Source organism: Desmodus rotundus, chromosome 5, assembly GCF_022682495.2.
Source record: "Desmodus rotundus isolate HL8 chromosome 5, HLdesRot8A.1, whole genome shotgun sequence".
NCBI lineage: Eukaryota > Metazoa > Chordata > Mammalia > Chiroptera > Phyllostomidae > Desmodus > Desmodus rotundus.
Genome location: NC_071391.1, coordinates 70,834,984 through 70,852,065, shown reverse-complemented (window position 1 = coordinate 70,852,065; position 17,082 = coordinate 70,834,984). Strand labels below are relative to the sequence as shown.

The 17,082-nt window shown below is 38.3% G+C and overlaps 1 protein-coding gene across 1 annotated transcript in view; it reads right to left on the bottom strand.

Moving 5' to 3' along the window:
- The window catches only part of SESN3 (sestrin 3), a 77,573-nt gene extending 61,223 nt beyond the window's left edge, over positions 1–16,350 (bottom strand). The window contains exon 1 of the mRNA XM_024574629.3: positions 15,944–16,350. Within this exon, the coding sequence (XP_024430397.2) occupies positions 15,944–16,021 (78 nt within the window). The 5' untranslated portion in view covers positions 16,022–16,350. The remainder of the gene's footprint in view (positions 1–15,943) is intronic.
- Positions 16,351–17,082: the final 732 nt, after the last annotated feature.

Sequence of the window (17,082 nt, the reverse complement as noted above, 5' to 3'; positions counted from 1 at the left end):
CATGTACTACCTTTCAAAGCTAAACATCAATGAAAATTAAGATAGTTTCCATTAATGGCTGCTTATACATTATGGGAATTTATTTTTAAAACCAAGTGTATCAGATTAGTGATTACTTCATAAGAGAGAACAAGAAGGATAATCTATATCAATGAATGGATTATGTACACTTAATTCTCCCATATATAATCATTATAAGCAATCATCACAAGAGTTTGTTAAAAAAACATCCCACTGATCTAGTTTGGACCACACATTATTAAATGCATAGTTGCCAATCTTCATTTCAATGAAAATCCTGACTGAACAGGGTTTGAATCTTGCACTGTGGCACTGGCACTGGCTGGGTCATTATTCTGGGTGTCATTAGGTCTCAACTATGGGAAACATCATACACTGACACTTTTAACATATATACAACACAGATAAATGGTTCCATACTATATTTATTATATACTTGGTATGGAATTTTTAAAGCTTATCTCTATTAATATTTTGAATAATGATTTTTGGTTTTTATCTTTTATTTTTAAATGTATTTTATTGATTATGCTATTACAGTTGTCCCAATTCCCCCCACCCCCCAGTATCCCCATTCCTTCCAGCAACCCCCCTCCTTAGTTCATGTCCATGGGTCATGCATGTAAGTTCTTTGGCTACTCCATTTCCTACACTGCTCTTAATATCCCCACCTATTTTGATACTACCAATTTATATTTTTTAGTTTTTTATTTTTTTAAATATATTTCATTGATTATGCTATTACAGCTGTTCCATTCCCCCCCCCTTTATTCCCCTCCGCCCTGCATACCCCCTCCCACCCCATTCCCCCTCTTTAGTTCATGTCCATGGATCATATACGTAAGTTCTTTGGCTTCTACATTTCCTATACTATTCTTAACCTCCCCATGTCTATCTTCTATCTACCATTTATGCTACTTGTTTTCTGTACCTTTTCCCCCCTCTCTCCCCACACACTCCCCCACTGATAGCCCTCAATGTGATCTCCATTTCTGTGATTCTGTTCCTGTTCTAGTTGTTTGCCTAGTTTTTGTTTTAGGTTTGGTTGTTTACAACTCTTGAGTTTGTTGTAATTTTACTGCTCATATTTTTGATCTTTTTCTTAGACTAAGTCCCTTTAACATTTCATATAATAAGGGCTTGGTGGTGATAAACTCTTTCAACTTGACCTTATCTGGGAAGCACTTTATCTACCCTTCCATTCTAAATGATAGCTTTGCTGGATACAGTAATCTTGGATGTAGGTCCTTGCCTTTCATGACTTGGAATACTTTGTTCTACCCCTTTCTTGCCTGCAAGGTTTCCTTTGAGAAATCAGCTGATAGACTTATGGGCACTCCTTTGTAGGTAACTGTCTCCTTTTCGCTTGCTGCTTCTAAGATTCTCTCATCTTTCTTCTTGGGTAGTGTAATTATGATGTGCCTTGGTGTGTTCCTCCTTGGGTCCGGCTTCTTTGAGACTCTCTGAGCTTCCTGGACTTCCTGGAAGTCTATTTCCTTTGCCAGATTGGGGAAATTCTCCTTCATTATTTGTTCAAGTAAGTTTTCAATATCTTGCTCTTCCTCGTCTCCTTCTGGCACCCCTATAATTTGGAGATTGGAACGTTTAAAGATGTCCTGGAAGTTCTTAAGCCTCTCATTTTTTTTGAATTCTTGTTTCTTCATTCTGTTCTGGTTGGATGTTTCTTTCTTCCATCTGGTCCACAACGTTGACTTGAGTTCCGGTTTCCTTTCCATCAGTTGGTTCCCTGTACATTTTCCTTTATTTCACTTGGCATAGCCTTCATTTTTTCATCTAATTTGCGACCATATTCAACCAATTCTGTGAGCTTCCTGATTTGAACTGTTTTGAACTGTGCATCTGATAGGTTGGCTACCTCTTCATCACTTAGTTGTATTTTTTCTGGAGCTTTGATCTGTTCTCTCATTTGGGCCGTTTCTTTTTTTTGTCTCAGCGTGCCTGTTACGTAGTAAGGGGCGGAGTCTTAGGTGTTCACCAGGGCGGGGCAACCCACGTGGCTGCGTTTTGGCACTGTCTGTGGAGGAGGGTCGGAGAGGGAACAGTGCAGCTTGTTCTGCTCTCTGCCGGTTTTTGGTCACTTCCCCCACTACCCACAATCAAATTGAGCCCTTCTGGTGCTGATTCCTGGGTAGGTGGGTTTGTGTATGTTCTAGGACCCTGCAGGTCTCTCCAATGAACTCTCCTGTGAGGCTGGCAGTTTCTCCCACTGCTGCCTCAAGCCCCACAGTTGTTTTCAGTCAGAGGTTTGAGGCTTTATTTCCCCGCTGGAACTCTGGGTTGTGTGGTCTGCCTCACTCCCCAGTTGTTCCTCCTGGTTTATCTGCACTCGAATGTGGGACTGCTCTGTCTGCAATCAGCAGCCTCACTGAGTCCTCCAGCCACTGCCCGTCTCCGCCCCTCCTAATGGATGAATGTTTCTTCTTTAACTCCTTGGTTGTAGGACTTCCATACAGTTTGACTTTCTGTCAGTTCTGGTTGGTTTTTGTTTTTAAATTGGTTGTTGTCCTTCTTTTGGTTGCGCAAGGAGGCACAGTGTCTCTACCTATGCCTCCATCTTGACCGGAAGTCACAAAATCACCAATTTATACTTCTTAATCCCTGCACCTTTTCTTCTATTCTTCCCCTTCCCCCTTCCAACTGATATCCCTCCAAATGACCTTCTGTTTTTTAATTACTGATGGCCATCTCTTCTCATCAGAGGTTTCTGTTTTCACTGAATTACCCTCCCCTCATGCACACTCCCAACACCAACATTCATCTACCTCTGCTTTCAGGTATGTCCTACCTTTGACAGCTCATAAGTTCATGTTTGTTTTACTTTATTATATGACACATTTCCTGAGTGCCACTATATTTATGTTGGTTGAGAAAGTTAGTTACAGAAGTAGGCTTTTAATGGAATAAATGAGTTCAACACTTTAAAATTATTTACTATAGAAAAACTACTGTGCCTGTTGGCACTGCCTATCTGAATTCACAAAGAGTGTCTATAGAAGTACAATACGTTATCTTTTCTAGAGCCCTCAAAGACATGTGAATAACAGAGCTCTGAAATTCTAACACAGGGACTCTGACCAGCACAAAACATATTCAGGTTCTTGGGTGATTAATTTTGCACTATGACATATCAATCCAAGTCATTCATAATAAACTAAGTTTTGTAAAACAGTCAAAATGTAACTTTAAAATCTAAGGCTCTGTAATGTATAATGGCACTTCTACCGAAATCAAGTAAGGTGTGACAATTTCAAAAGACATAAAAAGCATTCTGTTTATAGTGCTAAGTGACCTCACTTATGTGCTTTCAAGTAGATTCAGTATGTACATATTCAGTTTTACTTTGAATCCATCCAAATTATATGGTATTTATCCAGGCACTATGTAGACAGGTCACTCTAATTAGAAGTTTTTACAAATGACAGTCTGCTTTTGATTAATTTTGCACACCAATAAAAGAACAGTTAGAATGACATAGAAAACCTTTTTTAACAAGTACTATTACAATATGTATTTTAGTAATGAGCAAAACAATTCATCTAACCTAGGCCTCTGATGCAAATTCACTGCACTTTCTTCTGTCCCAGGAGGTCAGCAAACTACCAACTGCTGGGCAAATCCAGCCTACTGTCTCTTTTTGTACTGCCTGGAAGCTAAGAATGGGTTTTATATTATTAAGTGATTGGGGGAAAAAAAATCAGAAGAATGTTCAAGAACATTATAGAAAATTAGTTTCAGTGTCCATAAATAAAGTCTTATTGGAACAGCACCACACTCTTTTCTTTCCTGAATGAATTGGCTATGGCTGGTGTCATGACACAAAGACAGACTTGAGTAGGTGTTACACAGACAACTACTTAGGCTGTCCTTTAGGCCTACAAGCCTAAAGTGATTTACTGTCTAGTTCTTTACAGAAAAAGTTTACCAAGCCCTGTTCTGTACTATTTGTCAAGAGAGGAGCATAATCTTGAAGACTTCTTTGTGAAATCAGATATATGTTGCAATTCATCACATCACTTAGGCAAAAACCCTGCTGCCTAACAAGTAGAAGCACTTAATGTTTGTATAAATAAATAAATGAATGAAAGATACTCATGTAGTGTGTGAGTAGTTGGTTTGTATATGTTTACAGCCCTTATGTTTCTTGAATGCTTAAGAATATGAAGGCCATGAAAGGGTAACAGCATTGACATACAGAGTAGGCGTAAGGTTGCAATCTATGTATTTTTATCAAAAAAAGAGAGAACTATTTCTACATTCTCATTTACCAAACCATGTATTTTCCTTCACTGTTAAGGACACTATATACTAAATTGGTCTCCTGCATAATCACAAGAAGTTATAAGTTCATGCTAATCTTGGGCGTTCAACAATCAATGCACTTTGCCTAAAGAATATTAGAACCTGTACCTTGTAGTTATTTTGATAGCTACACAATATAAAAAAAAATGTCTACAAAGATTAACTATAGAGCTCTTACTCCATTAAAAAAATAAAACTTTAACACAAATAGGTATTCCATACTCCAACTAGAAAGTCACTAATTTCAAGTAATGTAAAAATTTTAATGTTAATCGGGGCTCAGTGCTAAGGTATCTTTAGCTTAGGCGATCCTGTTTTGTTTTTATTTTAGTGGAGTAAATTTGCTGGTCTTATTTGTTTTCCTTTATTAATTTATACCAAAAATTAAGTTAAACATGTTAAATTCTTAATTCCATATGAAAAGGAAACTTCCCTGGGGAGTTTAAATTGACTATTTTTTTTCATTACCTTAGAGACAGTGACCTTGGCTGGTGTGGTTCAGCGGACTGAGTGCCAGCCTGCGAACCAAAGGGTCGCTGGTTCGATTTCCAGTCAGGGCACATGCCTGGGTTGTGGGCCAGATCCGGGGGCCAGAGGCAACCACACATTGATGTTCCTCTCCCTCTTTCTCCCTCCCTTTCTCTAAAAATAAATAAATAAAATCTTTAAAAGGAAAAAAAATGAGACAAAAAATATGCCACCTTGCTTAAAATGCTGGGCCAGAGCCTTAGAACAAAGTGAACAAAGATAAGCCAGCTTGATGATGGTCCTTGGTTATCCCAACACCCTGATTATAACCCAATTTTTATCCCTTTGTTTTTTTCAACTCCCACATGAATACTGAATGCAACTGCCTTAACAGTTTTCCTACTAGATAACAAACTATCCTCAGAGTAAATGTATTAAAAATGTGTTTTTTGTCAAAATCATTACTGTTTTTATTATTAAGTATAACAAATTAGGAAAGATAGACTCCAGTCAATCAGTTGCTTGTATTTCAGGATGTATTTTTCCCTGGAAACAATGTTATACCTAGTAGTTAGGTTTCCAGGCTAATCAGTAAGCCTATTGACTATACCTGTTCTATCAACAGTACTCTGGAACTTAACTAGATATCTTACTGTGTTTCCGTGGAAAACTCTCAGTTGCTCTGATTACAAATAGCAGAATGACCTCTGCCCACAACATAAAACCTTTGTAAGACTAGAAACTCATCTACGATTGTAGTATTTATTATAGGGGCTGTAAGGAGAAAGACCTGTGGGAGGATACCAGTCCCCGGCTTTCTGTGCTTCCTTTACCAGTCCCAGGGGTTCTTTTGCCTTAACACAGGAAACCAAAATGAATGATGGAAATGAGCATTCACGTTATTTACCCTCATAAATCACTTTTTACTACAAAAAAATTACCAGAAAGTGAGAATGTTTCTTCAATGTCCTAGTCAAGAGACAATATTTTAATTCAAAATGTTTCTAGACAGTGTCTTATGCCACAGATTCTATAGTAATATTGGATGAATCAATGTAATTGAACTAATGAATGACCAGTTGGCAGAGAGAGAAGTCAACATTTGCTGGGAAATTCAGAAAAGTACATTCTGGGATTAGGAATTAAAGGCCACATAATTAACAACAGATTTATATAGATGAAAGAGCTAGCTAGCGAGTTCAAAACTGCTTAATGAGAACTTCAATTTGTTTCTAAACTTACTTATTATAGATGGAAAATTTTGCATTTTTAATGTACAAAGTAGAAAATATCTGTATTCGAAATCACTCCTATTAATTTCTCAAATAATCAGGTCGTATTAAGTTTCATTAATTTTACATTTTCTAAGAGTCTTTTGAATAAAGAAAAATGTGTATGTCAGGCAATAGTGTTTATATCTGTAAAATGAGCCAGGCTTTGAAACCCAGGTTTCAAAGTCCAACACTTACTGGTGTTGACCTTAAGCAAGTAACTAAAGTTCTCTGAGCCCTACTTTCTTCATCCACAAAGTGTAATTCCTCACACGTTTATATTGACGAGTAAATGTGATACATCAGAAGAACTTAAATATTTAGCATAGTCTATGGCACACAGGCAGTAGCGAAGCTACTATTGTTAATATTATAAAATGCATTTCAAAACTAAGAGCTACAGCCCCAGAGAATTACAGTCATATTCCAAAAAATCTACCTCTTGTTACCCATGAGGTAAATCTGACATATCTCCATTATTGGCAAAGAGAGATTTCATTTCTTTGATTAGTTCCATCTTTGCAATTGAGGAAGATGTAAAAATAAAATATATATCTAGAAGTGAGAATCTATACTTCTATTACAAGTAGCTATTAATAGTACTCAAACACATATTTTGTACTTGTTAAATAAGAAATCTCTGGGGCAAGAATTAATATGGCCCTAAATAAGCCATCTTTATATTTGGTCATACTTAATCATATATATGCTTAATACATTCTTTGTGAAACAAAGTTAAATGCCTATCATTTCTTATTAAAAGCTTTCAGCAGCAAAATGCAAGGTATTTCAATCCATCACTGAATACCCTGTAATATTCACGTGTCCCTCAGGAGGCAGGCAGGCAATATCCTGGCCCACAGACCAATGAATGGCTCACTTCTGGTGGATCTAAAAAGTAAAGGCTAGCTAAAGGGCAGTCCAGACCTACGAACAGCAAGGATACCACAGCTGGCTTGGGAGACTTCCAAAGTGAAGGAATTGGGGGTGAAGGAAAGGAGAAGATGAAAGAGGAAATAGCTTAGCCAGAATTCTATGTGGAAACAAACCTTAGGAGATGACCTACAGAGAATCTTGGAAATTTGAAGGTATTCCCTTAACTACTCTGAAACAGCCATCCCTTTAAAGAACAGTAGCAGATTCCAGGAGGTAAAGTATGTGTCCATATCAAAGCAACAGCCATTTTACATTTTAGAAGAACCAAGACCTAAGGCCAATGTGATGACTCTTAGAGGACTAACATTTTTGCTCCCTATCAGAACTCTGTCCAAAATGTGGTATAATACTTAACTGAAACATTCCCATGGTCACAAAGATGACAAAATAATCTTTCCTACTGAACTTCTGAAAATGTTCCTTACAGATAAAGAGAAAAATAAAAAAAGAAAAAAAGACGTTATACGACATATTTTATAAAATGAGAAAAGTTATATTAGCTTATATTGTATCCAGTGTAAATATACTGTTAATATATATATGTGTGTGCAATACATTTTTAAATCAAAATACTATTTTGCTAAAAATAAAATTTCCATTAACCACATCCCAAGGAAGAGGGAACCTGGTACAGGAACAATATATGTAAACTGTTAATTCTAATTCACTGTGCTAAGTGCAATAAATGCAGTATACTTGGATAGCATGGCAGTCCTAGGAATAGAGGGAGAAGGGAAAGAGTTTTAAGACTAGAAAAGACCTTAGACATATAAAAGGATGCTTAATATCATCAGCCATCAGAGATGCAAATTAAAACCACAATGAGATACCACTTCACACCCGTGAAAATGGCCATCATTAGTCAACAAACAAGTGCTAGACCCTAGTGCACTGTTGGTAGAAATGCAGACTGGTGCAGCCACTGTGGAAAACAGATGGAATTTCATCTAAAAATTAAAAATGGAACTGCCTTTTGACCCAGAAATTCCACTGGTGGGATTATACCCTAAGAATCCTGAAACACCAATTCAGAAGAACCTATGCCCCCTACATTCATAGCAAGGTTATTTACAACAGCCAAGTGCTGTTAGCCAAACAGCCTAAGTAAATGAATGGATCAGAAAACTGTGGTACATTTACACAATGGAATATTATGTAGCAGAAAGAAAGATAGAACTCCTACCCTTCACAACAGCATGGATGGAACTGGCGAATACTGTGCTAAGTGAAATAAGCCAGGTGAAAGACAAATACCATATGATCTCACCTATAAGAGGAACCTAAAAAAACAAACAAGCAAAATAGAATCAGAGGCAAGAAAACAAGGAACAGAGTGAAAGCGACCAGAAGGGAGGGGGATAAGGGTGGAAAGCGGAAGGAACTAGTGAAGGAACATGTATGGATGACCCTTGGACATGGACAACAGGGTGGGGATTGACTGTGAGCAGGGGGTGGGCTGGCAGAGGAGAGCAAAGAGGAAAATTGTGACAACCATAATAAAACAACAACAAAATATTAATTAAAAAAAAAAGACTTTCTGGAGATGTCACAGGAGTTTTGAAGAATTTATATGTTCCACTCACTGCTATGAGGAACTCTGGCTCAGCAGTTCTCAAATACTTTGGTTTTGAAACTCCTTCACACTCTTAAAAATTATCAAAGACCCCAAAGAGCTTTTGTTTATGTGTTGGTTACAACTGTCAACATTTACTGTATTAGAAATTAAAACTGAGAAAATTTTAAATGTTTGACTGAATTATAATAATCCCTTACATGTTAATGTCACATATTTTTGTAAGAATAAATTTTCCAAATCAAAAACAGTGAAGAGTGACATTTTTGCAAATCTCTTTATTACAAATGGTAGCCAAATTTCATATTTGCTTCTGCATCCAATCTCTTGTAATATGCTTTGACCAAAGTTAGGAAAATATGGCCTTACACAGATAATGTAGTTGAAAAATGTAAAAGATAATTGTAAATATTCTTCTTTGATATCACACCAAAACTTGACAAGTAGAGCTTCTTAAAGGTTAGTTGCAAAGTAGAATTTGAAAACCTGTCAGTGAACTTAACTTTCTATAGTTTCATTAAAATTTGTCTTGTACTTTGAATGGATCTTTTACCCAGGTATGATTTTGATAAAGATTTTCTCAAAAATGAGTAGTGATCCTTAAAATTTAAGAAAAATAACTGACAATATTTATTTCCTGTGATTAAAAAAAAATCATATGGCAAAGATAATGTCCATTGTGCTTAACTGATGGTTCTTAGCTAAAAAAGGCCTTGAGTAGCAATGGGTTTATACATTGGTCATATGGAAGATACTGGTTCACTGACTTATGCAGATCTTCCAAATGTTGCCAAATTTTGTTATACAACATCAAAATATCATATCCATTAATATCACCCAAGAAAAATGCCTTTGAGAATTGGGAAGCTTTCAGACTAATGAGGGCAGATACACATTTTCCAAAATTCTAGTATTTCCTTGAAAGTTTGACTTTTTTTTTTACTGGTAATGAATACTGTCAAGTTTTTTCCTTGGAATTTTAGGGCCACAGCCATTTTAAAGAAATTTTTAACCAAATACCCAAAGTTTGACAGATGTTCTTTTAAATAAAAATGGGGTTAACTTTTTAATATTTTAAATTAACATAAAATTAACTTTTTCATATGTGTAGCTCCGTGTGTTTTCACATATTTATCTACCTACCTCCATAGTCAGGACACAGCAGTTCCATCACCCAAAAACTCCCCTAATGCTGCCTCTTCCTAGTCAAAACTTTGCCCCACTGCAGCCCTTGGCGAACACTGATCTGATCTCTGTCCCTTTAGAGTTGCTTTACCCAGAATGTCACCTACATAGAATCATAGAGGATATAACATCTGGAGACTGGCTTGTTTCAGGATAATGTCTTTGGAGACTTGTACATGTTGCTTTTTATGACTAAGCAGCATTCCATTGTATGAATGTACCACAGTTTGTTTTACATTCACTTGTTAAAGGATATCTGGGTTTCCAGTTTGGGGCAATTTTGAATAAAACTGCTATAAATGTAGCTTTTTAAATGGCGTTACATTTTAAAAGTGGCTAGTTTAGCTTGTAACTTAAACAACTGCACACATTCTTTACCTAGAGACAATGAGTATGCTATGCAGAAGTGCTTTAGGTACTTCTAATTTTATCACACGGGGTATTTTTAAAAGAGAGACATTCAAGGTCAAGATTTAAAAAATTTTAAATTCTTACTGCTTCAAGGACACTCTTTTTTTCAGTCTTTTTTTTAATTTTAAAGACTTTATTTATTTTTTTAGAGAGGGAAAGGGAGGGAGAAAGAGAGGGAGAGAAACATCAATGTGTGATTGCCTCTCACGTGCCCCCCAACTGGGGACCTGGCCCACAACCCAGCCATGTGCCCTGACTGGGAACTGAACCAGAGATCTTTTGTTTTGCAGTCCAGTGCTCAATCCACTGAGCCACACCAGCCAGGGCTGAGGACTCTCTTAAATGAAATGCATTTTTTCCCCACTGAATAGGTGGCAGTGAATACAATGATTACTGTTTGGTGCCATTACCTTTACTTACACTAAGGGGCCAGGCACAGTTTTACCTCCAATGCTGTCGCACACAATGAAAAAAAGCAGTAAAGTCTTAGTATGGCCATAAAAATAGTTTTGAACCCTCAATCTCCAAAGGGTCTTGGACACCATCAGGATATGAAGATCGTATTAGACAAGCGCTGTTTTATCTTATGGAATTAACCAAAACAACTATTACAGAAATAATAAAAATAGCCAGCTAATTCCTTTCCTTCCCTTCCAGATGCTCTGCAATAATGTGTCAAATAGTAGCTAAAATTCGTATTTCCAACCAATATTACCTGCAGAGTTTTGGGTATCTACAGGCATTCCCAAGATGCTGAAGCTGGAATGGGGATATTCCCTGATAACCTGAATACTGAGGGAGACAACTGAAATACTGCTTTATTTATTAGAGAAGCAGTAATGAGAATTAAATGGACACTCTACTAGTTGTATGACAAATGCCATTCCACTTAAATGTTCTGTTTGTGAGAATCAATTGTGATAATGTGAGTACACTCTAAAAATTGTGGTGGTCTACACAAACATACCCCAATCCCTTCAAAAGGGAAAAAAGAAAGAGATGAAGAGATGAGGGAAAGACAAGAGACTTTTACTTCCACAACTCTTCTCCCAAATTAAAACCAATTATTTTTTTTGCTTTACCCTAGATTTGCCCCCAACTTCTAAAAACACAATCATCCTTAACTTTTAGTCTTTTCAAACCTAGTACCAATCTCCCTCATCTGCTGAAGTGTCCAGAAGGAAATTTTATTTTATTATTTGGAAAACCAAAAGCTACCCACTGGATTACTATTTAAGGAGGTGGGTTGGGGCGTGCAGTTGGATACAAATACATATACGCAAATTTTAAAATGTTAATCATTCTAACTAAAAGCGTATCTTTACCTCTCATTTACAGGCAATAATTAAACGGGACAGAAATGTAAAGAATAACCAAATTATTCAGTCATGTATTCAAATATATTGCCACAACACAAAAAAAACTAAGGTATGAGGGAAAAGGAAAAATAGGCTTGTCTTTTTCTTATATTTATAGTTGTCCTCTATGATTTACAAAGCATTTTAACATGTATTATTTCTCTCAGGTTATGCAGCTACCTGTAAGGTAAGTGGAAATTATCTACATTTTACAGAGAAAACTAGGTTTCAAGGAGGTTAATTAACTTGCCCACAATTAAAGGACCTATCAAAGACCTAACTGTGGGCACATTTGTGGATCCCAGAATCACTACATTAGCAGTTAAGTTTTAACAATTTATTTGGGGGGGGCGCAGACACCATGGGAAGAGTAGCAGAATTCCTTTTACAAATGAAATCTTATACTGAACCTGAAATATGAAATACATAAACATACAAAACAATTATTTTCATTGATTTTTGTGACAAAGTAACAACTATAAGTTTGTGTTCTCAAATGTAAAATTTAACATAAGTAGGTATGTACAGACACAAAATTTTAATTAAAGGCCAGTGCCTTCATAATCAATGACAATCTTTCTCAAAAATGTCATATTGCCCCAGCTGGTGTGGTTCAGTGGACTGATTGATGGCTGGTCTGTGAACCAAAGAGTGACTGGTTCAATTCCCAGTCAGGGCACATGCATGGGCTGTGGACCAGGTCCCCAGTAGGGGGTGCAGGAGAGGCAACCACACATTGATGTTTCCTTCTGTCTCCCGCCCTTCCACTCTCTCTAAGAATAAATAAATAAAATTTTTAAAAAAAAGTCATTAACGAAAGTTTTCAAATATATCTACAAAGGTAGCAGAACAAAGTTTACTTCAACTCCTGTACAAAAATTTTATAACCAAAGATAACTTTTTAAACAATGTTAAAATTGGATCCAACTTAAAAATTTAATCCAACTCAAGCATTTTTGAACACAAGCATTTTAGGGGCCCATAAAAAGCCCATTGAAAACCACTATATAGTAAGTTGCTATCACAAATTCACTGCTTAATCTCTGCTTAGTTCACTAAGATAAAACAAAGCAAAAATTTGCTTTTGACAATCAAAATTATGTATGTAAAAAACCTGATTAACTAAGGCAGAATATAGCCAGTCAAAGCAATTCCATTCTGTTGGCTGACCCATATTGAATTGCTATTAACTGACAAATTTGACTAGAAAAATGAGGTTCATACAGTTTAATCCAATATTTTCCATTTTATTTTCAGTCTCTTCACTTATAAAACCATCAAAAGTTGTCAAAGTAAGTGACTATGTAAGCAAAGTGGAAAAGTACAATAACCAACAAATATATACCACTGAAACTACTAAAGGTACTTAGAATTTTTAAATGTTAAATTCTCTATAGTGCAGATTTTATTCAGTAAAGCACTAACTGCTTAATGAAAGTCCATTGTAATATGCCACCTTTTATTTGTTGGAAAATGAGTGGATTGACAGTTACCTACCTTTCTTAATGCGGTTTGGCACTCCACTTTAAAATTTATCTAGTTGTCCCTGGAATTTCTTTAAGTAAAATGTATTGCACTTCCAAACTCATTAACTTTTCCAAAATACATACAGGCATTCCTCTTTTACTAGAAGCTTTATTGCATTATTTCACTGATAATGGAACAAGTCAGACGTAGTAGGAGTTATAGATTTGTAACAGTCTTGTTGGGTTTCTGTGGTTTACTTCTCCATTCTTTTTACTGACCTAAAGTTACCAAATTAAATATATTCCATATCTGAAGAAGCTCTTTACTTTGGCGGACACTGAATCAAAATTACAAAGGAACTTCTAAGAGTAAGTGTGACTCTCTGACAGTATAAAGTTCTATTTTTAGATATTGGGTTAAACTAAATTATTTCATGTGAAGGTGAATCCAGTTCTTTTTGAAGATACCTACACTCCCTCTACCCTCCCCAAATTCAACACATTGTAACAAATTAAGTCACTTAGAGAAAAAGACATCATGCCACATATAAAAGTGGATCTTCCCTCATCATTAATGAGGATTAGAACAGTAAAGACTAATTCACACTGGGTGTGCATGAGTTTCATTCTTCCATTATTAACTACACTGAACAAAAATTTAAAATGCTATGACTCAGTTATAAGTGGAAAACAGGATAAATTCAGAGAATCTCATTTAGAAAGCTGTAGATGAATTTTACTTAGAATTATATACTTTGTATCAATAAGAAAACCATCTCTTATTAGAAATAAATTCTTACATGGTATTTTTAGGATGAAGAATTTAAAATGCTAAACACTTGGTATCTTTTAAAAGCATTTAAGACTAGCACTCTTTAACAAGCTACAAATGTTGCCAAGTCATGTCATAACTGGCTCAAACAATCCCATTTCCATCTACAGCTATTTCATGCTACTGCATGAATCAATTTTAAATACCCCTTGGAGTTACTAAAAACTAGAATATTGGCAGAGGTATGAATAGCAATTACAAAATATGAAAATGGTAAATATCCATTTTCCATATACCTCTTCCATTAATAATGCTTAGAAATGAAGATTTTCTGAGTAAATATAGATTCTTAAAAGCCAAGACAAAGATATAAAGAATGCTAGCAGAGTATGATGGATACATAGCCATGTTTCTCTCAAAAGAAAAATAAAATAAAATAAAATAGATTTTGAAGCCTACGTCACCTCCAAACATTTTATTAGCCTACCAATATGCCGGAGTCATTAAAAAAAAAATCAAAATCAATGTAGTTTTTTCCTGATTCAGTGAAAAGAAATAACTATCTGTTATTTTAATCAAGCTTGAGTTTAAACAAACGTGTAACAAACACCACTTTTTTATTCATGTTAAAGACATAACCTATCACTTTTAAAGTTAGGGAATAATCATTCTTTAAAAAGCTTAGTTCAGATGCCTCTGGTCCTGAAGTGAAAGAGTTAACATTCAACTGAGCTGATCTGCACTTCTGATCCATTACATTTCTCACAAGCTGCCCTACAATGGGCTGAACAAGTATCAACTGTAATTTGATTCCAGAGTTTATGGAAAAAAATAACTGCACATACTCAACATGAACATTTAATACAAATGTTGCAAGAAAAACATACTCAATAAGCGCAATTTAAGGCATATTTAACTGTTCGATTAACATCAAATCTGCAATCCCTTTTCTTTCTTCATGCTCTCGAATAAAATAGGAAAGAAAAAAAAAAAAAGCAGCAGCCCTACTGCAGGGAAAAAGAGGCTTGAAAAACAACTTTGATTGGCACTTGGCCTGACCCACAGAGGAAGAAAAACAGTTTTTGGACAAAGAGCGCAAATATTTGAGCTTGCTTACTTAGATGCTTGCTTTCTTTCTTGATAAATAAAGAACAATCCCAGCTGAACTGTATTTAGAGAAATTGACTAAAAAACGGTGCCCTATTCATCTTAGTCTTTCAGTCCCAACGCATTTGCACAGCTCAGCAATTTTAATTCATTTGTACTGGACAAACAGAAGAACCTCAACTAATGTTTGCACTTAACGAAATGTAAAAATAGAGTTTGAAAAGAATAATTTGATTATAATATTATCCAGTGGCCAGTGTTAAAGTCTGATTAAAAGCTTTTCTTGGTCTAAAGCGACATCCCTCCCCCCGCCCCCCCCCACCCCCCGTTAACGGAACGATTAAGCCAAGTAAGCTAACCAATAATGGAGTAAACTTTCTATCAGTCACTCTAGGAAGCAATAAGCTGATGGTGCGTCTGATTTTTCTGGACAAACGGGGAGGGAGGGCAGGGGTTACTAAAAAGGGATAACTCACGTCTACCTCAGTCTCCTCCTCCCCCAGTCCCAGCCCGAGGAACTGTAAGGTCGAGTAGCATTTCCCATGGGCATAAAGTTCAAGCTACTTTACCCGTTTCTTCCATGACTGAGCTACACACCTAACACGACCATCACAGGAATGTAAAAAGGGGGTGTTAGGGGAAAGCGCGTAAGGAAGGCAGAAGCAACCAAGTAAACAAAAACACCCGCAAGAGATAGGCACAGCGAAAAAGGGAGAGCCAGGTTCCTCAAGACCAGACCAGGCTGTTCTGATTTCGCACCAACCTCCACCAACAGCACCAAGAGAAGGATCGAACAGGTCCCGCGCTCCTCCCTTACAGAAAAATAAATCCCCAACCCCCCGGGACTAGCGTCTGTCCCCACCGAGATAAAAAGCAGCAGCAGCCGTTTAACCCTCCGCCCTCAACCCACGCCCCCTTTTTCGGTCTCGGCGTAGGGAAGGTGCCCCGGGATCCCTTTGAGCCTCTCCCCAAGAGTGCGCCCGGGGGCCAAGCAGCCCGAGCCCCGGCAGGCAGGAAGCGCCCCTCTCTAGCCGGACCTCAGGCCGAGCCCGTACCTTCCGCAATACTTTCCGGCAGTTGGTACAGAGCAGGTAGTTGGCGGCGGCCGATGGGCTGCTGCCGCCCCGGTTCATCGTGGCTGCGGGCACGGAGGGCGGGCGGCGGGCCGGAACCGGGCTGTCACTGTGGCCGCCCGCGCCGCTTCGGAGCCGGACCGACCCCGCGCCGCCGGTAGCGCTTTAGACTCAGCCTCCACCGGCGGGATATCGGGTTAGGAGGCGATGACCTGAGAGCTAGCGGCGCTGTCCCAGGCTACTACCGCGGCGGCTGCCGAAGCGACGGCGGAGACGGCGGCGGCTGCTCCTCACCGTCCCGTTGTTCTACCCGCCTCCATCCTCCAGACCCCCGCCCCCGCCTGCCTAGGACGAGCAGCCGCCACCGCTGCCTCCGCCGCCGCCGCAGCGCCTCAGTGCGGCCCCGCCCCCGCCTTCCCACCACCTTCACCACCTCCACACTCAGTACCGCCCCCCTCCCGCCAATCGGACAGCTCCGGCCACGCCCCCGGGGCGCTAGCCCGCTACCAATGAGCAACTAGAGCTAGGTTGGGAGCTGCGCCGGCCAATCACAGAGGCCGAGGACGCCTTGAATCTCCGGGCAAGTTAAGTTTATCTCGGAGGCTCCGAACTAAAGAGAGACGGCGGTTTAGTTAGGTAGTGGGATGGGAGGGAATACAGTTTGCGCTGCGCCGCCAATAGGAGGAAGAGGGTGTGTCGCATGCAAATTTACAGGGAAGCTCAGCCCTTTCCGAAGGCAAGCCACTCCCCCTCTCCAGGTCCCTGCAGAAATGGTGAGAGGATGAGATTAATTGCTGGGAGCTAGAGCTCGCTGGTGGATCTAAAAGTGAAATAAATATTTCCTGATTTCTTGAGAAAGGTTGGGAAGGTGGCGGGGGCTGGGGATGGGAACTAAAGTGTTCATACCATCACATCACTGGTTAGGCTTTCTCTCATCCCAAATGTTAGCTGTAAAGAAGACTGCAGTCACGTAGGGCTTTGCGTCCTGGGAGCTCTTGAGAACTTTATGCATCATTTATCGTGAGCCTCGTATTGCAAAAGCCCAATTACCTGAGGTTTGGGCGGAGAGTAGGGGATGTTTGAGGCATATTTACACAATTAATCGGGGCGGGGGGGGGGGA